The sequence below is a fragment of the Callospermophilus lateralis genome, chromosome 2 (assembly GCF_048772815.1).
Source record: "Callospermophilus lateralis isolate mCalLat2 chromosome 2, mCalLat2.hap1, whole genome shotgun sequence".
NCBI lineage: Eukaryota > Metazoa > Chordata > Mammalia > Rodentia > Sciuridae > Callospermophilus > Callospermophilus lateralis.
In genome coordinates this window covers 135,951,690-135,978,713 of record NC_135306.1, presented here as the reverse complement: position 1 = coordinate 135,978,713, position 27,024 = coordinate 135,951,690, and the positions used below count along the sequence as shown (strand labels likewise).

The 27,024-nt window shown below is 35.7% G+C and overlaps 1 protein-coding gene across 1 annotated transcript; it reads right to left on the bottom strand.

The window, feature by feature from the left end:
- Positions 1-15,502: 15,502 nt before the first annotated feature.
- LOC143387987 (tripartite motif-containing protein 64-like) lies at positions 15,503-21,056 on the bottom strand. Its single transcript, XM_076842041.2, has 6 exons — positions 20,628-21,056; positions 19,760-19,855; positions 18,774-19,004; positions 18,024-18,046; positions 17,041-17,138; positions 15,503-15,981 (listed from the first exon to the last, which is right to left on the bottom strand). The coding sequence occupies exons 1-6, from the start codon at positions 21,054-21,056 to the stop codon at positions 15,503-15,505; spliced, it is 1,356 nt and encodes a 451-aa protein (XP_076698156.2).
- Between the last annotated feature and the right edge of the window lie 5,968 nt (positions 21,057-27,024).

The following is a 27,024-nucleotide window of genomic DNA, read 5'->3' as shown; positions in this document are numbered from 1 at the left end:
ATCTTCCTTTCTAGGTTTCTTAGATCTTTCTTTGTCATTTCCTAGATGTTGAGAATTCACTTCCCACCTTTCACTTCATTTTCCTTCACTTTAAGATGAGGTGGTCAGGAAAGGGTCCTCTGACCCATGCAGTCAGCCTTCCAGTCCTCAAGTAGGTGACCATGCAGGTGCTTTTCTCCCAGACCACAGAAAGCCCTTGGTTTGCCTGGGTCAGATGCCACCCTGTGTGTCCCAGAGAGGACTAAGAATTTCTTCAGAGAAACCAAGAAGTGTTTGCTAGCCACTGGGAGAGGCTCCAACACATTTGGGTTTCCTTTTGCTTATTCCATTGCCAGGAGCCCCCTTTCTTCTGTGCTAGAAAGTCAGAGATGACCTCTAAGGCAGCTCTGACCTAGGCAGGAGGAAAGGGGAGGAGGCACCAGGAGGTCTCACTACCGGCCAGAAGCCAGACCAAAGGGGACTCTGAACTAACAGTATATGCATACTCATTTACTGAATCCAAGATTTTAATTTTTAAAATTCTGTCCTTCCAAATTTCTAAAAAGAGATTATTGTAAGGGTAGAAGTGAGAAACAAATATCAAGCTTATTTAATGAATTCATGTGGATTGGGACAAACTCATATGTATATATTTTCTAAAATAATGCAATAAAGTTGAATTGAATCTGGAGTCAGAAAGAACTGAATTCAGGTCTTGATCCTATCCCCCTACTGGTGGCCTTGGCTTCTGGACTGTACAGTAACCCCTGTCTCACAGCACAGTTATGAGGTGTGATGTGAGTGTGGATCCTGAAAGCCTTGCACACATTGTTTGGCCAGCCCACTGCTGCAAGTTCTTAATAACTGCTAAACCTGAAACATCTAAGAAAAAAAAAAAAGAAGGAGGAAGTATGAAAAAAGGAGAAGCAGGGCAGGTAATGGGCAGGGAGATGGGGAGGACGGAAAATGTCTGGATGAGTTATTAAAGAAAAGCAAATCCATGTCATACAAACTAAAGCAAAATTTTACTAATCATTTCAGAAAATGCTAATCTATCTACCTATCTATCAAAAAATCCAAAATCTGTCTCTTAAAAAAGATTAATTAAATTGTCAAATTTATAGGACTTATATAAAAAAGGGATGGGGAATTCTAATTAAGAATTTAGGACCAAGAATTAAAAAATCAAATGCACATGCCATCAGAAATTAATGTAAGTAAGAGGATTTTTTTCAAAAATTTTATGCTGACACAGTTCACAATTTAGATGAAATGAACAAATTTCTTAAAAATGTATTGGTCAAAAGCTGACAAAAAACATATGATATTAATGGTATGATTTTTATTAAAGAAAATTGAACCATTATTTTAAAACAAACAAAAAACCTCATAAAAATTCAATGATAGATATCAGTGAATCCATCTAAACATTTAAACAGAAATACAAACTTAGACAAAGTCTAATGTTTTGAACAACCTACAATAAAAATTAATTAAAAAAAAAAGTTTCAATCAATGAATCAAAAAGAATAGTGAGCTTTAATAATCTAACAAAGAATGCCTATAAAATCTTACTGCCAAGTATCATATTTAATGGAAAATTTGAAAGCTTGTATATGGAGTGCGGGTGACAGCAGGGTATTGCTATCACCAACCAGGTTCACCACTGTTCTGGGTGTCTCTGTCATAGCAACTAGACAAGAAAAGAGTCATAAAAAATAAATCATGCATGGACCAGCAAGAATTAAATCTACCATAATTTATAATGTATTATACTACACAGAGCTACCATAATTTGTAAAATTATGGTGCTTGTGTCATTTTATTATATCACATGCTTGTGTGGTTATAAAACTTCCCCCAATCCATAAACTATTAATTAGGGAAACTAGAAAGAAATTTAATCAAGTCTATTCCTACAAATAACAAAATTAGGAAATAAAATTCCAAATATATTTAAATCTTACTAAAATATAAAATATCTAGAAATAAATCTAAGGAAATATGTACAAATGAATGAACATAAAAAATAAACAGGGTCTCACTGAATTGCTGAAGCTGCCTTTGAACTAAAGATCCTCTTGCCGCAGCCTACCAATCTTCTGGGATTACAGGTGTGAGCCACCACAACTGGCAGCTTGAGAGAATTTTTTTAAATTTGTTTTAATTAGTTACACCTGACAGTACAATGATCTTGAGAGAATTTTTTAAAAATAAAAGCTAACAGAGGGATATCCCATATCTGTGGAGTAGAAGACACAATGTGGTAATTTTCCTTAAATAGACCATTCTAATAAAGGCTCAAATAGAGTTTTTGTTCACTTATTTGCATGTGTTTGGATATTGAGAAGTTGATTTTAAAATCTCTATGTGTGGCTGAGTCTCCTAAAAGAGGCTTTATAATCAAGAGTAAGGTACTGATCACAGCCCATAAGAATTAGTACTGCATTCATTTAGCCTTATCACCCCAATTTTTTCTATACCCAAAAGCACAAACAAAACTGCTCTCACACTGTGGGGAACAATATTTGTAGAAGATAAAAAAAATCTAGTAGGATTTTGGCATAAAAATCTGTCTTAACAATCTTTGTCAGTTTTTTGCTCCTTCAAACTATGAGCCTGAGCTCCTTGAGAGCATGGTGATCTGACAGTCTGCAGTGGATTTACGTTGTCATGAATTACAATTTCTTTGCTCACACATTGCCTCCCACATGAAACTGTTTTTAGGATCAAAGGGTATTAAGCCCCTTTTCATTTCTCAGAGAAAACAGAAAACCTTAGTACACCTACTAAGTTTCGCCCCAAGTCAAGGGTCATTCACTTCATCCACTTCCATGTCACACCTTCTCCAAGTTGGGTTTCCTGAGTATCTCTGAAACAGTTGCACTTTAAAACTTTTTGAATTAGAAGAACCTGCACCAAAGGCATATTGGGAGGTACAATGTGGTAGACTATGTTCCGAAGAAGCTGAGCTATAACATACTTTCCATTCTGAAAAGTCTATGACTTGTTGTTTGTCAACTTAATGTTGTTCCCATTAAGCATTTTAATAACAGTCGGTTGATTATTGACCTTAGTGTCTAGTTTTCCAAAAATCTTTTAGTCAAAAGTTTCATTCAGTAGCTGAAATGCAGATGACCAGGTGAGTCTGAGTGGGGCTATTTTTCCTAAACAAGTGTTCAGAGATATTTTTCGTTATCTGGTTAACACTGTTGACAATTTAAAACTTCTTGCTTTCTGGTTAAAAAAAAATGCCAACTGTATCTCACCAACTACAATGAGTTGAACCTGAGATTCATCACTCATCATCAGCAACAAATTTATATTGCTCCATTGAAGATTTTAATATGAAACCCATTGATGAGAGTCTGACAGCAGCTAGACATATGTGAAATCCACTTTGTAGGTCAGATGTATGTGTTCATTCTCATGTCCTGGCTTCTCATAATATCCCCTGCCTTTCCCAGTCCCTGCTGCAGGAGTTGAATAAACCCAAAATAGATTGAAGGTTGCCAGCAGAAGGCAGAGGATCAGTGGAATGTAAATATTAATTCATTGGGCATTTTCTGCTGATGTGATGAAATTTTTTTCTAGAATTAGATAGTTACAATGGTCGTACAACTCGGAATATGCTTAAAATCCTGAACAAAACACATTAGAAGAATGCTTTCCATGAATTTATATGAATTTATCTCACTAACATTATTTTTAAAGCTATTCCTGATATTCTAGTAAATGCTTCACAATAAACAAGTTTATGAAAATGAATTTCAATAAGCAAATTAATACATTCAATGTGATAGATTATTTTTGTAGCCATGGAATAACTGTTTCTTAAAGTTACATGTGCCCACAGATCTCATACGTACTCTTGTTGTATGACTTGAGTGGGTCTCAGGACTCCAGTTTCCTGACATGGGAGCTCACCAATTAGTACTCATGACACTTGACTTCATAGGGAACCAAGACAAAGGACAGGCTCAGAGGAGAGGTAAAGAAGGAAGGAAGGGAAGTAAACATCATACAAGCTCACAGTTCCATTGTCATAATCTAGAAACACCCTAACCCTACCCAGAGGCCTTTGCATACATTGAATTAGGGGTGGGGGCTTGGTAGAGAGACTGTAATGCCTGTTCCTCTTCAAAGAAAATACGAGAAATGCCCATCAAAATCAATACTTTAATCAATATTGATTGTTCTGGAATATCTAAAATCGCCCAGAATTCAGTTGGAAGAGCTCAGCACCTCTAACTCCCAATAGTGCTTACCTGAGGTGAAGGCCTGGGTGCCCCTTGCAGCATAACTCTCTATTCTCTGGGTATCTCCAGGTACACTATGCTTGTCATCCCCAAATGTCACACCTCTGACATCCTTAATACAGCTTTGTAGTGTCAGCCACTTCCTATTTCACAGTACTATTAACTGCAGAAAGACAAAACTCCAATTAGCAAATGGTACTATGTAACCTTGTTGTGAGAGGCAGAGGATCTATGTTCAATTATTACTTTATTTGTCTCTCATCCTCACTAGCAAGAGCAGAGTTCAGCCTCACTCAGGTGTGAAGCAGGTTTATTATGACCTCTGCAGCACTCACAGCTCCTTCCCATCATGGAAAGAGAGAAACAGAGAGAGGGAAAGAGAAAGAAGAAGAAAGAAAGGAAGGAAGGAAGGAAGAAAGGGAGGAAGGAAGGAAAGTAGGTCAAGCCATATAGCTGTGTGGATCAGCAATTTATTTTTGTTTACCTCTAGATAATTTGTTTCATAAAATATAAAATCCTTACTTTTGTAGAAAACTGTAATTCTGTTTTCTCTTTAATATTGTTAAAAATATTCATCACTTTGCTATGTTACAGGTATTCATTATGATATCAGCTGTGACTGTTACATTTCCAAACATCAAAAATTACATGACACACAATATATGCGCATTTCAGCAGTTTCTGAAAAGAATGTTCTTGCTTTGCCTTATCTGCTGAGACCCTGGTTCTAACCTTACCTGGGTTTCAGTCTTCTGCTGTGTATAGACCTGTTTTCTAGTATGGGATTAACATGATTTTGACATGTTCACAGATCACTTAACTTTCATCTGTTTAGAAATCTATCTGGTAGGATTGGAATTATTCCAGTGTGACAATTTTATCTTTTTTTTCTTTTTGCCTAACAATCATTTTTGTCAAAATTTCTGATTTATGAATAATATATTTTTGTAGAATTCATGATAAATGTAACTAGAATATAGGACAAATTAAAAACCACTATTCCATATTCAAAATTCCAAAATTAAACTAAATAAACACAAACGTTTGATTGGTACTCTGAGAAGTAAGCATTGTATCATTTCATAATCACATAAGCTAAAAATTCTGTTTTTTTTTTTTTTACTGTGTCTGTGTTCAGATATAACTAAAGTGTAGTCTTAATTTTGCATTTGCAATCAGTAAGTTAAAAGATCAATCTTGGTCATTGTAATGTGATTATGCAAGGAAGGATGGTACAAACATTCTAGAAAATCATATACAAATTTTATATCAAAAATTTTAAAATTGAAAATGGGTATTCCTCATTTCAGAAGCCACTGAAGAAAGAAATTGAGGCCTGACTGTCAGACAACTGTTTCTTACCTCTGAAGCTATTCAGCATGTCCAGGATTCCAGTGATGTTCCCTGATGTGAGCTTTTGGTTCTTTTGCTGAGACATTCGCATCTGCAACAACTTAGTCCTGTAAAAATGACAAAATTTTTCCATTTGGGGTTAATTGAGTATACATTTTATTCTACACTTCTATGGATTTAAGAAATTTTACCATTATTTTTCTGAACTTAATTTATATCAATATCTAATGTCTCTATTCTTCTCTGACATTATACAACTTCTAAAATTATTGAATGAAATTCCCTTCCTGCATTCCTCACTGGACTTTGGGCAATACAAAGATCCTTGGTATCTTACAGAAAGCAGAAGTTCAGCCTTTGGGGCTCAGTCCACAAAAGTCACAAATGATATAGTCAATGGTGTCTAAAGGGGAATGTTCCTTAGAACAGAGACTTTGATCATCTCTGCCAATGGAGGGTATCTAACACAGCATGAAAGACCTGATCCCGAGGGTTCTCAGGCAACCCTTCCACTCTGAGTTCTGCCTATACCTAGGGTGTTCTGTGATAGAGAGGATCTGGACATTGCTCCGATGGGAATGAAGCCCCCTCCTCTTCCAATCCCTAGGGAACATTCCTCTTTCCTTTTTCCCCCCACTAGAGTGTCTCCAGTGTGCTCCAGCTCTGTAGTTCTCAAGAATATTGGTTATCTGGGTGCCTTAGAAAAACACTCTTTATTATCTTGTTTAGCTGGGGCTGAAAAGGATAGTAGAAATGGGTGAAACAAGCCCAGAATAAATAGGTATATTTAAATCCATTCACATAAGGAAAAAATTTCTGAGACCAAAAATCTATTGCCTTAGACCTCTTTTCAGACAAAATTCTAAATAGCCACATAGAAAAATGTTAATAATTCAAAACATATATTCTCTATCAACAAGAAAACAAAATTTTCAGAAATCAGAGATCATGGTGTAAAAATGCCTTTCCAACATGCTTTAAAATTCCTGCAAGGAAAAAAACAACGAGTTCTAACCCTAACCCTAACCTTAACCCTAACCCTTTAGTATTGTTTGTTTGTTTTAAGAAAGTAGTTTTTCTTCTTTCCCTGTTAAGTAGCAATCAGAGCCTATGTTGATAAGAGAAACTCACCCATGAGAGACATCCTTGGTGTGCACTGAGAAGAAGGGAGTTCAGAAAGAGGCTGTGCATTGTGGCAGTGGGACCCAGGTTTTCTCTCACCTCCCACTTTTATTCTCAAGGAGAGGTCTGACCAAACTGACAAATTTAAACAAACTAGGAAGCACATAAAAAGCAGAAAGCATGGGAATTGGTTACCAAACTCTTCAACTTTGTCTATGCATGGACAAATCCCCAGTATCTTTAGAAATTGCTTTCTGGTAAGACAAGAGAAGGTGGTGAATTAGTTAACTTGATTTGAGAATTAACCCAATGAAGCTAACCTTCCCCATCCAGAGTTTTCTGTACGAGTAGTCTCCTGGGAACAAGGAAAATTATTTTTTCCTATATTATCTAACAAAAGGTGTAACATTTCCCAAGATTACCACAATACAGAGAAACAAGTGATTGGCCCAATGTAGGGATGTGTGTGAAGGCGCACCTGTCTTTGAGCTGAGCACAATGGGCTCTGCCGTCAACATTGCCTAGACAAACATTCCTCTCTCTTAGAATGGACCTTCCCTGGTCATCTGGAGCAATTCCATGTCAGGCTTGTGGCACATCTCAGTCAGCTCTCTGTACATTTCCTTCAGCCTTTCTGTCTGTTGGGCCATTCTGATTTCACTGTCCCTGAGTTGCTGTAAAATTTCCTTTGCTTTTCTGTTCTGTGGTGCCAGTTGAAATCGCTCCTCCTTAAGGAGAAACTGATGCATCCTCTGATATTGAACTTGGAGCATGTTCTTCCTTAAAGCCACATAGTCCTGCAGAGATATTTATTTAAAAGGATTACATGTACTTATTCTCAAAAGAAACCTTAATAGTACAAAAATTTGTTCCTTAACATTATCAAGAAAATAATTTATGGATTAGAAGAGAGGACCCAAAAATAAGCCCACACATCTAAAATCAACTGATTCTTGATAAAGGTACTAAAATCAAACATTGTTTGTTTTTATTATGTGAAGATTTATTCTGTCATATAGTATTCATCTCTGAACAGTTTTTATGAGAGCAATAGAATGTAAGTTTCATAAGCTGAATTTTGGATGAATGCCTTTTTGTTCTTTTGGTAGCAGGAATTGAACCCAGGGGTATTTTAACACTGAGCCACATCCCCAGTTTTTTATATTTTTTACTTTGAGATAAGGTCTCACAAAGTTGCTTACAGTCTTGCTAAATTGTGCAGGCAAGCTTAGAAATTTCAATCTTCCTCCCTCCATCTCCCAAGCTGTAAGGGATTACAGGTGTGCCCTACTCAGCAAGCATGTATGAATCTCTTACAGTTGCACAAGAAAGTATGGAGCTGGGGCTCATTGGTAGAGTGATGGCCTAATCTAGGGAGCTCTGGGTTATAGTAGAACTGAATTGAATCCATTCCCACCACCATTAAAAAAAAAAAAAAAGAAAAAAATCTCATGAATTTTCAACGTGGTGATGTGACCTAACTATTCCAATCCAAGATTTATTTTAGTGGAGGAACTGATGACAAAAATTAAGTAAAAGTGGTAAGCCTAAAATCCATTAAAAGCGCATGTGTGCACACACACGCTTTTATATATATATATATATATATATATATATATATATATATATATATATGTGTGTGTGTGTGTGTGTGTGTGTGTGTGTGTGTGTTTGTATATGTATGTATGTATGTGTGTGTGTGTGTGTGTGTATAAATGTTTCCATATCATAGAATGCCTCCTCAAATAAAAGTAACAGTTTGAAGTATTTGGAAAGATGACATTTTCTTTACTATATTTCTCATCCACAGCTCTTCGGATTATAAATTGGAGATATGTTTTCATTGTCATCCCCTACCTTTTTTCCAAGTCATTACAAAATTAAATTGTTGACACTGTTTTTTTATGCGCTAATAAAGCACTCAAAGTGTAACATCCATGTGTGTGATCATAAGTTCACATATCGTTTTTGATCTGTTAAAAAGAGAATTCTGAATACATGTGACCCCAAAAAGTTAAAAATGAAATCAGTATTTCCAAAGTCAAGGTAACCGGTAGCCCCCTAGCGGTCAGTTTCTACAACTGCAAAGGCTCCTATTTCAAAATCGCTCTTCAATCCGGGGTTCCACAATCAGTTCCGCTTGGGCATATAGCTACAGTCACATCCATATTCTTATCTTTAAATTTTGGTGATCAAATGGAATCCTGAAAGGTCCATGACCTACAAGTTAGCATAAAAATCTCCACATGCCGAGCAACACATATCAAGTGGCTGATTTCAGGACACTGTAAAGGATGGCCCTATGCCATCAGATTTCAGGCTTCTCTGGAAAGTCTTCTGAAGGACCAAGGCTCTGTTATCCCGCTAGTGCCAGATATCATACACTGTGATGCCCAAAGTGTGCGTGCAAATCCATTTCCTCTTGAACGCCACGCTTAGCTTCTTCAGTTCAACTCCCCAGACACGTTCCAGGTCGTCACTCTCTTACTCCACATTTGGATGACCTGAGCCTCCTCTAGGAATAGCAGCTCAGATTCCTTCTCAGTCTTATCCCTACTTCTATTTTTACCTCTATTCTCTTGAGTATGGTGCATAGCAGTCACCACTAGGAGGGGCGCCAGAGGCCACAGGAGGCAGTCAATAGGTGTTTTTCCTTCTCTTTTCTAGGCAATAGCAATCACATTGAACTGGCACATTTCTGCATTGGATGTGGTTTTGCAAGGAAGTGCACTGAGCACCTACTTGAAGTAGGCTCAGGGATCTGTCTCATTTACTGCCAAGACAAAAATCCGTGTCCCATCTTCCAGACTTCTAAGTCATCTGCACCTAAGTTCCAGCAGGTTTACTCCCAGTCCTAGGCCACCCATCTGGGGAACAATTTTTCATCTTGAATACCACAAAGGTTGTATAACTGGTGAACAAACAACAGCTCATCCCAGGAAGAAGACTTTAAACACATGGCCCTTTCAGGGACTTTCAGATACAATCCATAGCAGATTATGAATCTGAAAATGAATCTATTGTTTGTCTTTGTTGACATTATTCATTAGTATTTTCTCTTCTAACTTATCAGCTACATTGTTGGGGAAGCATTCTTAATGCTATAAGAGTATTTACTAATACTAATCTGTATTTTTTAAAAATCCACTTTTTTACTACATTTGTATCATGTACAACCTTCTAACCATTGAATTTTGGATAATGGGAATATGTAACTATGACAAATGGGAATATGTAACTATGTAACTATGACAAATACTACCCTCGAATCTTGGAATTTAGAGTCTAGTAGTAATAAGTTACTATCAATTTGATGAGAGTTTGTTGAATATTAGGAGATGGTATAATACATTTGGTGATATGGAGTAAAAGGAACTATTCTGGTTTATGGAGGCAAGGATGACTTCCCTGAAAAACCTTTGAACTGAGATGTGATGAATGACAAGGACTTGGAGAAATAATCATCTGTCAGATACCTGGATCTACCCAAATAACTCAGACGGGAGAGCAATCGAAGCACCCTTAGCTACTTTCAGTTGTTTAGTAAGCTAATATATAAGTCTCTTCATCTTTCTGCTACAGCTTGTCTCAAATGTGTAAATAACACTGAGTTTGCAATGTGAATGAGCCTTGAAAGTTTTAAACTAAATGATAGAAGAAGAAACAAAGAGCAACAGATGTAATTCCATTTTCTTGAACTTTCTAGAAATATACAAATCCATAAAAACCTAAAGAGTTAAGAGAATTCCATGTGCTGGGGAGTGGGAATGAATGGGGAGTTAATGTTAATAGGAATTAAATTTCTTTTTATTAATTAATTATTTTATTTATATATGACAGCATATATATTGTTACACATATAGAGCACAATTTTTAATATGTCTGGTTGTATACAAAGTATATTCACACCAATTTGTGTCTTCATATATGTACTTTGGATAATAATGCCCATCACATTCCACCATCATTTCTAACCCCAAGTCCCCTCCCATCCCTCCCATTCTTCTGCCCTATCTAGAGTTTGTCTATTTCTCCCATGCTGTCTCCCCCTACCCCATTTAAAATCATTCTTCTTATATCAGCGAAAATATTCAGCATTTGTTTTTTGGGTATTGGCTAATTTTCACTTAGCACCATCTTCTCTAACTTCATCCATTTACCTGTAAATGCCATGGTTTAATTCTCTTTTGTTGCTGAGTAATATTTCATTGTATTTATATGCCACATTTTTTATTCATTCATCTATTGAAGGGCATCTACTTTGGTTCCACAGTTTAGCTATTATAAGTTGTGTTGCTATAAACATTGATGTGGCTGTGTTCCTGCAGTATGCTATTTTTAAGTCATTTGGATATAGACCACAGAGAAGTATAGCTAGGTCAAATGGTGGTTTCATTTCAAATTTTCTGAGCCATCTCCATACTGCTTTTCATTTTGGCTGCACCAATTTGCAGTCCTACCAGCAGTGTAGGAGTGTACCTTTTTCCTCACAGACTCACCAACACTTATTGTTGTTTGTCTTTATAAAAACTGCCATTCTGACTAGAGTGAGATGAAATCTGAGAGTGGTTTTGATTTGCATTTTTCTAATTGCTAAAGATGATGAACATTTTATCATATATTTCTTGATTGATTGTATATCATTCAACATCATGTGAAGAGTCTGGTAAGGTGTTTGGCCCATTTATTATATGGGTTATTTGTTTTTTTTGGTGTTTAATTTTTTGAGTTCTTTATATACCCTAGAGATTAGTGCTTTATCTGATGGTGAGGGGTAAAGATTTGCTTCCAAGATGTAGGCTCTCTATTCAAAGATTGTTTCTTTTGCTGAGAAGAAACTTTTAGTTTGAGTCCATCATATTTATTGATTCTTGATTTTAATTCTTGTGGCAAAGGAGACTTATTAAGGAAGTTGGGGCCGAATCCCACATGATGAAGATTAGGGCCTACTTTTTCTTCTATTAGAAACAGGGTCTCTTATTTTTATTCCTAGGTCCTTGATCCATTTTGAATTGAGTTTTGTGCTTGGTGAGAGATAGGGGTTTAATTTTGTTTTCCCAGCACCATTGTTGAAGAGATTATCTTTTCTCCAATGCATGTTTTTGGCACCTTTGTCTAATATGAAATGATTCCAATTTTGTGGATTAGTCTCTGCATCCTCTATTCTGTACCTTTGGTCTACCAGTTTGTTTTGGTGCCAACACCGTGCTGTTTTTGTTATGATTGCTCAGTAGTATAGTTTAAGGTCTGGAATAGTGATGCCACCAGCTTCACTCTTCCTGCTAATGATTATTTTAGCTATTCTGGGTGTCTTATTTTTCCAGATGAACTTCATGACTGCTTTTTTTATTTATATGAGGAATGTCATTGGGATTTTGATGGAAATTGCATTAAATCTGTATAGTGCTTTTGGAAGTATGTTCATTTTGATAATATTAATTCTGTCTATCCAAGAGCAAGGTAGATCTTTCTGTCTTCTAAGGCCTTCTTTGACTCCTTTCTTTAGTGTTCCTTACTTTTCATCATGTACATCTTTCACCTCTTTGTTAAGTTTATTCCCAAGTATTATATTTTATTAACATTTTTTGAAGCTATTGAAAATGGGGTAGTTTTTGTTTCCCTTTCTGAGTATTTGTCACTGATATACAGAAATGCCTTTGATTTATGGGAGTTGATTTTATATCCTGCTATTTTACTGAATTCATTTATTGTTCTGGAAGTTTTCTGTTAGAATTTTTTGGGTCTATTATGTATAGAATCATATTATCATCAGGTCATGCCAATTGGAGTTCTTCTTTTCCTATGTGTATGCCTTTAATTTGTTTTGTCTGTCTAATTACTCTGGCCAGTGTTTCAAGAACTGTGATAAATAGAAGTGGTGAAAGAGGCCATCCCTGTCTTGTTGTAGTTTTTAGAGGCAATGCGTTGCATTTTTCTCCATTTAGAATGACGTTGGCCTGCGGCTTAGCATAGATAGCCTTTATGATGTTATGTTCCTGTTATCCCAAGTTTTTCTAATGTTTTGAACATAAAGTAGTGCTGTATTTGTGAAATTCTTTTTCTGAGTCTATTGAGATGATCTTATGATGCTTATCTTTAAGTCTATTGATGTCATCAATTACAATTATTGATTTCTGTATGTTGAAGCAATCTTGCATCCCTGGGATATCCACTTGATCTTGGTGCAGGATCTTTTTGTTAATGTTTTGTATTTGATTTGCAAGAATCTTATTAAGAATTTTTTCATCTATGTTCTTTAGAGATATTGGTCTGAAGTTTTCTTTTTTTGATGTGTCTTTGCCTGGTTTTGAAATCAGGGTGATATTGGCCTCATAGGATTAGTTTGGAAGTGCTGCCTCTTTTTCTATTTCCTGAAATAAATTGAAGAGTATTGGTATTAGTTCTTCTTTAAAGGTGTTGTACAACTTGGCTGTGTATGCATCGGTCCTGGGTTTTTCTTGGTTGGTAGACTTTTGATGGTGTCTTCTATTTCATCACTTAAAAATTGATCTGTTTAAATTGTGTATATCAGGCTGATTCAATGTGAGCAAATCATATGACTCTAAAATTTGTCTATGCTTTTGTTTTTTTTTAATAAAGTACAAGTTTTCAAATAATTTATAATTATCTTCTCTATTTTTGTAGTGTCTGTTGTGACATTTCCCTTTTCTCATGTAGGTTAGCAATTTGAGTTTTCTCTCTCTTTCTCTTTGTTAGCAAGGCTAAGGGTCTGTCAATTTTATTTATTGCTTTTCAGAGAAACAACTGTTATCATGTATTTAAAAAGACAATAAAATCAATTTAAAAATTTTAAAAAAGAAACAACTTTTGTTCTATCATTTTATTCAATTGTTTCTCTTGTTTCAATATCATTGATTTCAGCTATGATTTTAATTATTTCCAGTATTCTACTGCTTTTAATGTTGATTTGTTCTTCTTTTCCTAGGGCTTTGCAATGCAATTTTAAGTCATTTATTTGTTGACTTTTTCTTCTTTCAAGGAATGAACACCATGCAATGAAATTTCCTCTTAGAACTGCTTACATAGTGTCTCAAAAATTTTGATATGTTGTATCTGTGTTCTCATTCATCTCTAATTTTTTTTAGTCTCATTGCTCATGTGTTTTCAACCCATTGTTCATTCAGTAGCATATTATTAATCTCCAGGTATTGGAGTAAATTTTATTTCTTATTTTACCATTGATTTATAATTTCATTACATTATGATCTAATAGAAGGCAAGGTAGTATCTCCACTTTTTTACATTTGCTAAGAGTTGCTTTGTAGCATAATATATGGTCTATTTTAGAGAAGGACCCGTGTTCTACTGAGAAGAAAGTTTCTCACTTGTTGAACGATGAAATATTCTATATATGTCAGTTAAGTTTAAGTTATTGATTATTACATTATTGAGTTCTATAGTTTCTTTGTTCAGCTTTTATCTGGAAGATCTATCTAGTGATGAAAAAGGTGTGTTAAAGTCACCCCAAATTATTGTTGTGGTCTATTTGACTCTTGAACTTGAGAAGATTTTATTTGATGAACATAGATGCTGCATTGTTTGCGGCACATATATTTATAATTGTCAAGTTTTATTAGTGTATGGTTCCCTTGAGAAGTATGTAGTGTCCTTCTTTATTCCTTTTTTATTAACCTTAGCGTGAAGTCTACTTTATTTCACATGACAGTGGAAACCCCTGCTTACTTCTGCAGTTCATGTGAGTGATATGCTTTTTCCCAACCTTTCACCTTCAGTTTGAGAATGACTTTTCCTGTGAGATGACTCTCTTGGAGATAGCATATTGTTGAGTCTTTATTTTAATGCAATCTGCTGGCCTATGTCTTTTTAAATTTTTCAAAAAAAATTTTTATATTTATTTATTTTTTATTTTATTTATTTTTTTATTTTTATTTTTTTTATTGGTTACTGAAAGCATTACAATGATGTTGACATATAGTCTATGTCTTTTTATTGGTGAGTTTAGGCCATTAACATTCAGTTATTATTGAGACATGATTTGTATTTCTAGCTATTTTTATTTATTTTTGGTATTTAATAGACTTGGTTTCTTTTCTGACTAGATTTTCCTTTAGTGTGATACCACCCTCTGCTGATTTTCTCCATTGTTTCTCATTTGCTCTTTGTAGAATATTTTGTTCTGGATGTTCTCTATTGTATTCTTTCTAATTGTAAATTCTTTTAACTTTTCCTTATCATGGAAGGGTTTTATTTCATCATCAAATATAAAGCTTAGTTTTGCTGGTGTGGGAAGTCTGGGCTAAGCGTGGGCTCCCATGGTAGATGGGGTTTTGAATTATTTGAAGCAATTGAAAACTAACCTCAAATCACATTGTGGTGGTTTTACAACACTTTATTACAATAAAATTTAATAAACAAATTTATAAGTTCAATGTGGTTATAACAATTTATGACCATAAAATGATTATACTTCCTTAAGTTAAAACAAGCCCACAGATATCTTGTGTAGAATGGTAACATGACATGAGGTAGTCCCAAGAACACAGTTTCTTCAGATATGGACATTCACCAAATAATTCTTATTTTCTTTTAAAATTTTCATTTTCTTTCTTTTTTCAGTATTATGGAATGAACCCAGAGCCTCACACCTACTAGACAAGGGCTGTACTACAGGGCTACACACACTAATCCCCCCTTTTAACTCTCTTTAAATGACCAGTCTGCCCTCAAAACTTGTGTCCCTCCTGTCTCAACTTCCTGTGTAGCTGGTATTATAGACATGTGACACCATGCCCAGGAAAACCTAAATTTTAGGGAGAATCAAGGAAAAGAAAAGGATTCAAAGGTGAGGTCAAGAAGGGAAGAGATAAACTGCATATGAGGGAACATCGGTAAACATCATAGAAGTTCATAATTTCATTTTCATAATCTAGAAATACCCCAACCCGACCCTCAGGTCTTTGTACATACTGAGTTAAGGATGGGGAGTTGGTGGAGAGCCTACAGGCGTTGTTCTTCTTTAAGGAAAATAGGAGAAATGCTTTCTCAGAATCAAAAGTGTCACTTGTCATAAAATCTTTACAGACGCCCAGAATCCAGTTGGAGGTGTTCCCCACATCCACCTCCCAGTAGTGTCTACCAGAGGTAAATCCCTCAGCACTCCATATAACATAACTCTCAACTGTCTGGGGATCTTTAGTTCCACCATTATCTCCAAATATCTTATTTCTATCTTCATGAGAAAGGCTCATATAGCAATTGGCCCATCCTTGGATAGTTCCATTATTCACTGCACAAAAACAAAACAAAACAAAACAAAAATCATATCAGTAAAGAGTATTTGCATGTCTTGGGCAAAAACTGTCTACCTAATCAATCTCTTTATTTGCCCCTCTTCTAAGGAACAGTAGGGACCAGAGAGAGTTCAAACTCATGGATGGAGAAAGTTTCCTATGCCCTGTTTAGCACTGAGAAATCTTTAAATTATAATGCCAAATAAAAGAAAACAGAAGGTACTCCTTGTTGAGTAAAGGGGTAATTTAATGTCAGCTTTTGGATGGTTTGTTTCAGGTCACAAAAGAAAAAAAGGCTTTTTTCTTTTCTTTTCTTAATAGAAATCTCTTCTTGAATTGTTTTTGATACCATTAATAAAGAGACACTATTTTGCTATGATTGTGACTGTTTCATTATCAAACACCAAATAATTTGACAGAAAGCAACATCTGCACACTTGACAGAAAAGAACCTTGGACTTACATGATCTGTTGAGACCATGAATCCAATCTAACATGGGTTTCAGCCTTCTGATATCTAGACCTCCTCTCTAGTGATGCACAAACATGGCTGGGTCATGTTTACAGATCACTTACCTTTCAGTTCTTTTGAAATCCATCTGATGGTATTAAATTGTTCTATTTATGAGAAATTTAGTCTTTTTTGTTCAATAAAACTTGTATTTTATAAATAATAATTATTATTTGCTTATTGCATATCATAAATGTACTTGGAATATAGAATAGATTAAAAGCAACCAATATCACATTTAAATCTTCAAAATTAGAATAAACTGAAAAAACACCAAATATTAATGGCTGTTCTGAGAGGTAAACATTGTATTGCTTAATAATTCTGCAAACACCAATAATGTTCCTTTTCTTGTACTGTCTGTATTAGAACTAGAATATGTATCTGAGCTATAAGTTAACAAGTGTGGTCTTGGTCATTGTATTGTGACTAGACAAGGAAAAAAGATATAAACTTTTCACATCAGAATATTAAAAATGGGAAGCCTTTTATTTGAGGAACCTACTACAAAATTTGAACCTGAGTGCCAAAGGCTCACACTGACCTCGGAACTTGTTCAGCATATCCAAGATTCCAGTGATGTGTAATGAAGAGAGCTCTGGGTTCACTGGCGTGGGCTTCTCCATCTCCAGCAACTCGATTCTGGAAAGAATGATACCAGTTACACTTTCAAAACAAAGGTCAAACAAAAAATCATTACAAAGATACCACTTTTAATCCAAGATGTTGTTAAAATTACCCATGTTGGTGAAGTAGGTATACATTTTATTCAACTCTCTCGGGTTTGTATGATACTTTTTTTCTAAATTTAATATACTAAAATTCAGTCTCCTTATTCATCTCAAACATTATCCAACTTAAAGAACACTGAGTTTCATTCCTGAATCAACCTTGGAATATGCAAAGATCTTGGATATCTTGGAGAAAGCAGAATTTTCAACTTTTCGGACTTTATTCCACAGAGGTCAACAATGGTATAGTCATTGGTTTCTAAAGAGGAAGGTTCCTTGAAGCAGTGACTTTGATCATCTCTGCCCATGGAGGGTATCTAGTACAGCCTGGTAGCACTGATCTTGAGGGTTCTCAGGCAGCCCTTCCCCTCTGAACATGTGCTGTGTGCTGTGATGACATGGGATCTGGTCATTGTTACTGATGGTAATGAAGCCCCCACCCTTTCCCATCCTAGGGAGTAGTACTCTTTCCTATCTTGTTTACCTTCTACCTCATTAGAATTGAATCCTTTTCTGGGATACGTTATGAAAATATCCTTAGTAAGGTTTATTGGGACTGGGCTGGAGAGGATAGAAGGAATGGGTGAAACAAAGCCCAGAACACCAAATCATTCTTAGGTATGGTTGACTTAAGCCATGTAAGGACATTTTTGAAACCAAGGTACATATTACCTCAGAGCCTCTTTTCAAAAATAATATCCACAGATAAAGATGTCAATATCTAAAAACATAAAATTTCTCTTCTTCAAGAAAAAAAAACTTTCTCATAAACCATAGATTATTACATAAAACTCACCTTTCAAAAATGTCCCCTAAGTCCTAAAAGGAAAAAAAAAGAGATAGTATTAATAATGTGTCCATCTGTATCCTCTTGGTACTTTGGTCCTTTAGTGTGTGTGTGTGTGTCTGTGTGTGTGTGTGTGTGTGTGTGTGTGTGTGTGTAACATTTTTTTTTCTCATTTTCCTCTGAAAAGTCACCTGAGTTTATGGTAATACCAAAGCCCACATTAAACATGGAAGACAGACTTGGTGAAGGATGGAGCTTAGAAAGGGTCTGTGCAGTGATACAACAGGACCTGTGTCACTCATCTCCCAGTCTTAGTTCCAGGAGAGATCTGACCCCCTCTGACAGTTACAGTTAACAGTGAGCTATTTGAAAAAATAGTGCACTGGAATTGATCAACAACTTCTGTACATGCCTATCAGAGGGGAAAAGCCTCATCTGCTTTTGTGCAGAACAGAGAGTGATGATGGAGTTGGGAAACATAAACTGAATATTTCCTCAACAAAATTAACTTTCCTCTGATTACCGAGTTTTTGGATAATTTCTCTCTGTGTATAGTCATCTTAGTGACACAAGATTTTGTCTCATTTACCTTCTGCAAGACTTACAATCTCTCAAGATTACCAGAATATAGGGAAACAAGTGATTGGACAATGATGGGTGTAAAGGATCTCCTGTCACTCAGCTGAGCACAGTGGGCTCTGCAGGCAACATTGCCCAGACAAGAATTCCTCTCTTTCAGGATGGACCCTCCCTGGTCACCTGGAGCAACTCCATGTCAGGCTTATGGCACATGTCAGTCAGCTCCCTGTACATTTCCTTCAGCCTTTCCCTGTGTTGGGCCATTCTGATTTCACTGTCTGTGAGTTGTTGAAAAATCTCCAGTGCTTCTCTTTCTAGTGTCTTCAGTTGAAATCGCTCCTCCTCCAGGAGAAACTTATGCATCATCTGATATTGAACTTGGATCATATTCTTCCTTAAGACTACATAGTCCTGTAGAGATATTCATTTAAAAAGATTACATTCAAAAACTTTTTTAAAGCTTCAAATATTATTATCTTAGCATCAAGCAAATATTTCAAATACTTTTTGTCTCATGTTCACACAGTGTTTTAAATATTTAGTAATAGTGTCTACCATTTTTTCTCTGTTTCTTGCCTCTCTCCTATTTAAAAAAATGTCTGAGGGGTCCCAGGCTATCTCCCTATGATGTCTTTTCAGAGTTCTTAATGCATTGTTTCCTCTTTTATCTGAATCTTCCTTCTTTTCATTTGTTCCTTTGTCTGATTCTTCTAAATATTTCTCTCTCTCTCTCTCTCTCTCTCTCTCTCTCTCTCTCTCTATATATATATATATATATATATATATATATATATATATACACTGTATGAAACATTATAAAAAGAACCTCCGCATTGCCCATAGTTAAAATATATATATCTCTCCTCTCCTTCCAACTAACTAATGCAATACTGTCTTATCCTCAGTGTCTGGGAAGATTTATCCAAACCTCCAAAGTTGGACAAAGAATACCAGTCATTCCTCATTCACCCCCATATACTTGTATTCTTCACATTAGCTTGTGTTGGCCAGTGTATTCATACTATTACCAGAAATCATTGCTTTTTTTTTAAGATGAAAACACTATCCTTCAATATCAACTCAAATTTATCTGACAGCAACATTTTAATTAGCATAATGAATTAGCAACATTTTAATTAGAATAATGAAAACATTTTCAAACTTACCACAAAGGACTGACATTTGTTAATTTCTTCATTTATATTATCTTGCATATCCTGAGTCATTTGCCATAAATGATCCATTTTCTTTAGCAGTTTTTCCTGCAACACAAACATAGGCTTGAGTAATAGGGAAGATGGTTTTGTAGGTTTCATATTCTGTGTAATGGAATAAAATAGTGCCTGGTAATACAGTAATATTTAGTTTAAAAGAGTCAGATTTTTACAAATTAGTCTAAATTGATTTTACTATTTTAGATATTTGAAGCAAAAGAAAAAAATTTGAAAGAAATCCATAGATAATAGATAATACAATCGATTTCCTGAGAAAGTAGTTTTTACATAACCTCACTATGTAAGGGTCCATCCTTCAATAAAAGAAGCCCATGTTCCTAGTACTAGCCATCTGCTGTACTGCTGCCCCAATTCCACATATTTGGACATGTATTTACTTCTTTATTTATTTTTCAGTACTGGAGATTGAAGTTAATGTTTCCCATAAAATAGGCAAGAATTTACCTGTGAGCTATATCTCAGACTCTAAAACAAATGAAAGAAGAACTGTGTCTTACTAGGTTGCCCAGTTTGGCCTCAAATTTGGGATCCTCCTGACTCAGTTTGCTGAATAGCTAGGATTATTGGCATAGCCAACATGCTCTGTCATTTAGACAATGTTTCCAGTGGAAATGTCCTTCAGGAGCAGGAAATGAGCATTATGATTATAGTTTCCAATTGATCAACATTTAAACAGCATGGTTACCTCTTATGATTTACACTGAAACATCACCACCTCTACCATCTGCATTCTCAACTGCCTGATTATCATGGTTCTTAATTTCTCTCTTTGATCTGAACCCTACAGGTTCTAAGTTACTTCAGGCCCATCACTCACCCTGTACTCTTCTGCTGCCCATGCCACTGGGCTGTAGCTGTGAACCACATGTTCGGGTGAGTCAGAGCAGGGTGAACAGAGCAGGCTCTTATCCACCTCACAGAAGAGCCACTTTTTCTCCCCATGTGTCCTGCAGAGCTGCTCCCCAGACCTGCTGTCAGAGGGAGGTGTGGCCTGTCTGGCAAGAGAAGCCAGCTTCTTGAGGATGATGTTGGTCCTGAAGTCTGACTTCTCTACTATTTCTTTGCACTCAGGGCAGCACATTGGCATTTGGGCTTCTTCCCAGCAGAGAAACAGGCAGGGTCGGCAAGAGGTATGTCCACAGTCTATGGTGACAGGTTCTAAGAAGTAATTCATGCAAATGGAGCATGTGAGTTCACTCTGGAAGTTTTGCAAGACATGGGAATCCATGTTTCTGAATCCAAAAATATAAAGGATGGAGTAAAAGGAAAGAGGGAGAAGGGAGAGTGTTATTCTTGTGTCTTGATGATGGTATAAAAACAATAAAAAGGCTTTGGTCAGTACTGATGGTTCACCTGCCTAATCTTTTATTAACTTTTTGTAAGACAAACCTGGATATGTAGGCTGAGTTTCCTCTATGACCCAAATGACAAAATGAGATGAAAATGATCTTATTTTTCAAAAAGCAACTTTCTTATTCATTTGGGCAAGTGTAATATTGGGACAAAGAAGTTTTAGGATGATTCTAGACTTACTTACATTAGCTGATTTTTCCAGATCAGATCAGATCATTTTCCAGATGCCCACCTAAGATCTCTCTCTCTCTCTCTCTCTCTCACTCTCTCTCTGTTTTTTTTTTTTGTCTCTCTGACTCAATGATGGTAACAAACATAGAGACAGTTAATCTTTTTGCCAAATGTCTATGATTTCTGCCTCTCTATCCATAGATGGACTTTTCTAAAAGACAATGAAAATTAAGCACAATTCACTTGAAGATGGCTTGACTTTATCACTGTTGGGTTCAACTTCCATCTTCTGAAACTACAAACAGTTGAATTTATGCTTCTAACTTTAATTGAATAATATATTTAAAAAAATAAAATGAAGTGGGGTTTATCAATGCATGCCTCTTTTCCCAGCTATTTGGAGGCTGAGGGAAGATGATTGAAAATGTGAGGGCAACCTCAGGAGTTTATTGAGATCCTGTCTCAGAATAAAAAAAATGAAAAAGGGGTTGAGGATGTAACTCAGTTGTAGAGTTGTGTTCAATCCTTATTACTAATGAAGAAATAAATTAAGTTTAAATTGAAAATTAGAATGTAATACTGGGGATGTAATCAGTAGTAGAGCACTTGCCCAGGACTTGTAAGATCCAGAGTTTTAGCCCCAGGACTGATGTGGAAATAAAAAAATAAAAAAATAATTTTTTATTACTTCTTATTAAAGAAAATGATATTTACCAGAATCCGTTCTTACCATCAGAGTGACTTTATATATTGAGATGATGAGTATGTAGTTGCTACAGTAGTTATCAGCAACAATTAAACCATTGTTATTTATAACAAAATCAGCTAGAGATTCCAGTGCAGTGGCACATGCCTACTATCCCAGCTACTGGGAAGTCTGAGGCAAAAGGAAACTAAGTTCAAGGCCAGCCTGGGTACCTTATTGAGACCACATCAAAACAGGCTGTAAACAGGGGAAGATTAGCCCTGGGTTCAATCCCCGGTATAAAAAAGTAGTGTGTGTGTGAGAGAGAGAGAGAGAGAGAGCATAAATTAACAATGGTGCTTTCCTCTCCAGAGAGTACCCTTCAGTTTAGAGATACAGTTTAGAGATCATTGATCATGATGAAGCATGATCAATTTCTCTAATTTCTACTATTTTTCTCTAGTGATCAAATTTCTCACTTGGAAACTTCTACAAGTCTGTTTCATCTAGTGGACTACTTTTCAAATCTAGTTTGGAAATTGGAGATTTTAAAGGAATAGCAAATAGGACTTTCACATCAAGGGTTTTACAATCAAATCTATATCTTAAAATTCTAAGCCAATCATGGTGGCACATGCCTTTATCCCAGTGGCTCTGGAGCCTGAGGCCAGAGCATGGAGAGTTCAAAGCCTACCTCAGCAAAGGAGGCACTAAGCAATTCAACAGAACCCTATCTCTAAATAAAATACAAAATATGGCTGGTGATATGGCTCAATGGATGAGTGCCTCTGAATTCAATATCTGGTACCCACTAAAAAAGAAAATCTAAATTGATGTGCATAAAACCTATTAAATGCATAAAATATACTGAATATTTTAAGCAATTTATGGATTCTAAAATTTATAAAACTGCAGAAATATTTTATTTCATACCTGCAAAATCAAATAAAACACAAGGGAATAGAATAAAAATTACTCAGATCACCTGGCAGAAACCAATATTTTACAAATAGTCTAATTATATATGTATATACATGTATGTATACACACTCACATATACACAGTATATATATAACAAAGTAGGTTTTTTACTTGGACAAAACCCAATTTAGTTGAAAAGTAAATTCAAATAATTCTTAGGAAAGAAAGTAAACTTAAAAGCCTTTCTTCTAAATTTCCACTCACCAGAGTCTGCTCTAAGAAAACTCACGTCTGGAAGTAAGTAAAATTTGTCTGTATCACTGGGTCAGTAACACTCAGGCCTCCAAAGCTCAGTAGCTGAGAATTCAGTCTGCTCCTTAGAGGTGCCTTAGAGGAAAAAGCATTCTCCAGAGAAACGCCCTCCTTAAATACCTGGAACTCACCTAAAACCACACCCACTATAGGTTACCTCTTTTAAAAGTGGTGAATCATAGTATGAGATCACAGTGATTAGATTCATAAAATAGAGTAAACAACTTTGATGAGATTTTGGGTCAGACATGAGAAAGTTTCCATGACTTGGGTTTGCAAAGAGACATTTTAAATGAAAAATTATTTTATTAAATAATACTTAGTTTTAAAACAACAATGTCTCATTAAAAAAATGATTTCTTCCTCTACTGATGTTTAAAGTTTGAAAGTTTGAATTCCTCTACTGATATTTAAAGTTTGAAATCTCTGATTTATTTTATTTCTTGCTTTTTGGTTACTCTTCCTTCTTTTCTCTCTCTCTCTCTCTCTCTCTCTCTCTCTCTCTCTCTCTCTCTCTTATTTTGGTGCTCTTTTCCACTGAACCAACAGTGGAAAAAACAGTTTGGCATGGTGGTACATGCATTTGACCTCAGCTATGGAAATGTAGTTCAGTGGTAAAGCATCATCAAAAGTATTAAGGAAATAAGCCTCCTCAAACCTGCACTAAATTTTGGGTGAATTTTTTCTAGTCAATTAAAAAAAATATTTAGTTAACCAAAAGCAGACCTGTGGCCGAATTAAGTTTAGGACTTTCTTTTGTTATAAATTGAAATGGGCTTGGCAGTGAGATAGATGTAAATTGTGAAGCTCATTCAGTTTGTGTTTCTTTGGCATCTACCAAAGATCCGTTTTTTATAAAACCAAAGTGTCATAGGTAATTTCATAAAGAGAAAAATCTGCCCTAAATCTGATGGATTGATTTTTTAAAAGTTGCAGATAAGAAAACAATAAGATACACACACACACACACACACACACACACACACACACACACACAGCTATATTGTACTAAGAAAGATGAAGTAATAGAAATCAGCATGTTAGAAGAATAAAGAATGACTCTACTTCCAATAAAGCATCAGAACTATTCTTCAGTATTTTTCCTGTTCTCAATTATTTTTCTTATTCTCAAGAAAATTATTTTTGTTTGTTTGTTTAGGATATTGGAAACGGGTCCCAGTGTTGCTTTGCCACTAGGCTACATCCCCAGCCTGTTAAAGTTATTCATTTTGAGACCAGGTTCTTGTAGATTGCTTAGAATCTCACAAAATTGCTGAGTCTGGCTTCAAACTTGCAATCCTCTGACTCAGCCTATTGAGTTGATGGAATTAAACACGTGTAGCACCAAGCCAATTTATAGCCCTAGATCTTTAGTAACACCCTGGTTTCAGGTTTTTAGAGATGGGAAATATTAATGAGAAGCTTAATGAAGTGCTTCTATACTTGAATTTCTGAATTAACCCCAAGACATAGTTACATGACTTGGTAGTCTTGAGCTCTTTATTCTCTCCAAGCTTAATTGTTTGGATTTTCTTTTGCTTTTTTTCAAGCTTAATTTCTTTTTTGAAAATTAATTTCTCCAAAAGTTTAGCACTTCAGAAAAGTGTTATGAATATTAAAAGAGCCAGGATTAATGCATTACCTGGGCACAGTTAGCACTCTAGAAAATTTTAGCTGTCATTAAGGCAGAAAAAAATCCTAAAGACTTTATAAAAATGTTCACCATCTCTAGCAGTCAGAGAAATGCTAACTAAAACCACCCTAAGATACCATCTGACTCCAGTAAGAATGGCAACCATTTTGAAGTCAAACAACAACAAGTGCTGGCGAGGATGTGGGAAAAAGGGTACACTTGTAGATTGCTGGTGGCAATGCAAATTGGTGTGGCAATTTGGAAAGCAGTATGGAGATTCCTCGGAACGCTGGGAATGGAACCACCCTTTGACCCAGCTATTCCCCTTCTTGGACTATTCCCCAAAGACCTTAAAAGAGTATATTATAGGGATACAGCTAGATTGATGTTCATAGCAGCACAATTTACAATAGCTAGACTGTGGAACCAACCTAAATGGCCTTCAATGGATGAATGGATAAAAAATGTGGCATTAATACACAATGGAATATTACTCAGCACTAAAAAATGACAAAATCATGGCATTTGCAGGGAAATGGATGGCATTAGAGCAGATTATGCTAAGTGAAGCTAGCCAATCCCTAAAAATCAAATGCCAAATGTCTTCTTTTCTATAAGGAGCACAACTAAGAACAGAGCAGGGAGGAAGAGCATGAGAAGAAGATTACAATTAAACATGGAAGAGAGGTGGAAGGGAAAGAGAGAGAAGGGAAATTGCATGGAAATGGAAGGAGACACTCATTGTTATACAAAATTACATAGAAGAGGAAGTGAGGGGAAAGGGAAAAAAAACAAGGGAGAGAAATGAATTACAGTAGATGGGGTAGAGAGAGAAGATGGGAGGGGAGAGGAGGGGAGGGAAGGGGGGATAGCAGAGGATAGGAAGGACAGCAGAATACAACATACACTAGTATGGCAGTATGTAAAAGGTGGATGTGTAACAGATGTGATTCTGCAATCTGTATATGGGGTAAAAATGGGAGATCATAATCCACTTGAATCAAATGTATGAAATATGATATGTCAAGAGCTTTGTAATGTTTTGAACAACTAATAAAATACAAAGAAACAAACAAAAAGACAGCAAAAAATCCTAAAAGACTTTAATATCACTTATTTACAGATACAAAATTTGTTATAAAATGTATAATCAGTTTATAACAAAGAACTAGAGCAGCATTTCTTATTTGATTATGGCAACAAAGACCCCTGGAAATGATCCTGTGAGGTATTTATGAAATGAAATCATCCTTTTATGATTATGAATCTGAATCTCTCCATACTGAGCACCTGTGGGGCAGTAAGCCTCTGTTGTCAGTGCGGATGGGCTGCTCACTCACACACTCTCCAGAGGGGGAAATGAGAATCAAATAACCCAAGGGCAAAGAATTGTAATCTACTTTAACAAAGAAGGTACAGTGCTCTGACTCTGAGTGAGGCATTTTTCTCAGGATTGGCAGTTTGTCTTGATGGACAATCAATAGACTTGAATGGCAGTTACTTAGAGAGCTGATTTCAAAATACTGAATCAATGCTTAACCTAGACCCACTTAACCTAGACTCTTCTTTGTCAACACCTGTGGATGACTGAGCACTAAGCACATAGTCTTTGATTTAAGCTACAATAAAAACATTGGCTACTGGGTGTCTGGGCAGCTGTGCAGTAAATCCCTCTGTTTTTCCATCACTGATTTTTGGCTTGTTATGATATTAACTGGATTCAATTGTCAGGACCAAAAACAAAGAAGCAAGTACATACATAAATGCTGTATTAGTTCAAAGAAGTGGTGCATTTCCTCAAATTTCATGATTAAATTAATATCTACTGGAATATCTAATGTGGGCTGCTTTCACTGTCATTGAGGATTTTTGTTGGTTAGTATATATGGAGAATTTAGCCATTGTCCAAGATGGTGAGTATATTTAATAATAATATATTCTGTGTTTGGAAAATAGTATGGCAGTGGATGTCAAGTTTATTTATTTATTTATTTAGTTAGTTAGTTATTTATACATACATACATACAGCCATACATACCAGGGATAGAACCCAGTGGGACTGAACCACTGATCCAAATCCCCACTTTTTTTAAAAAAAAATTAAAACAAGGAATGTATTAC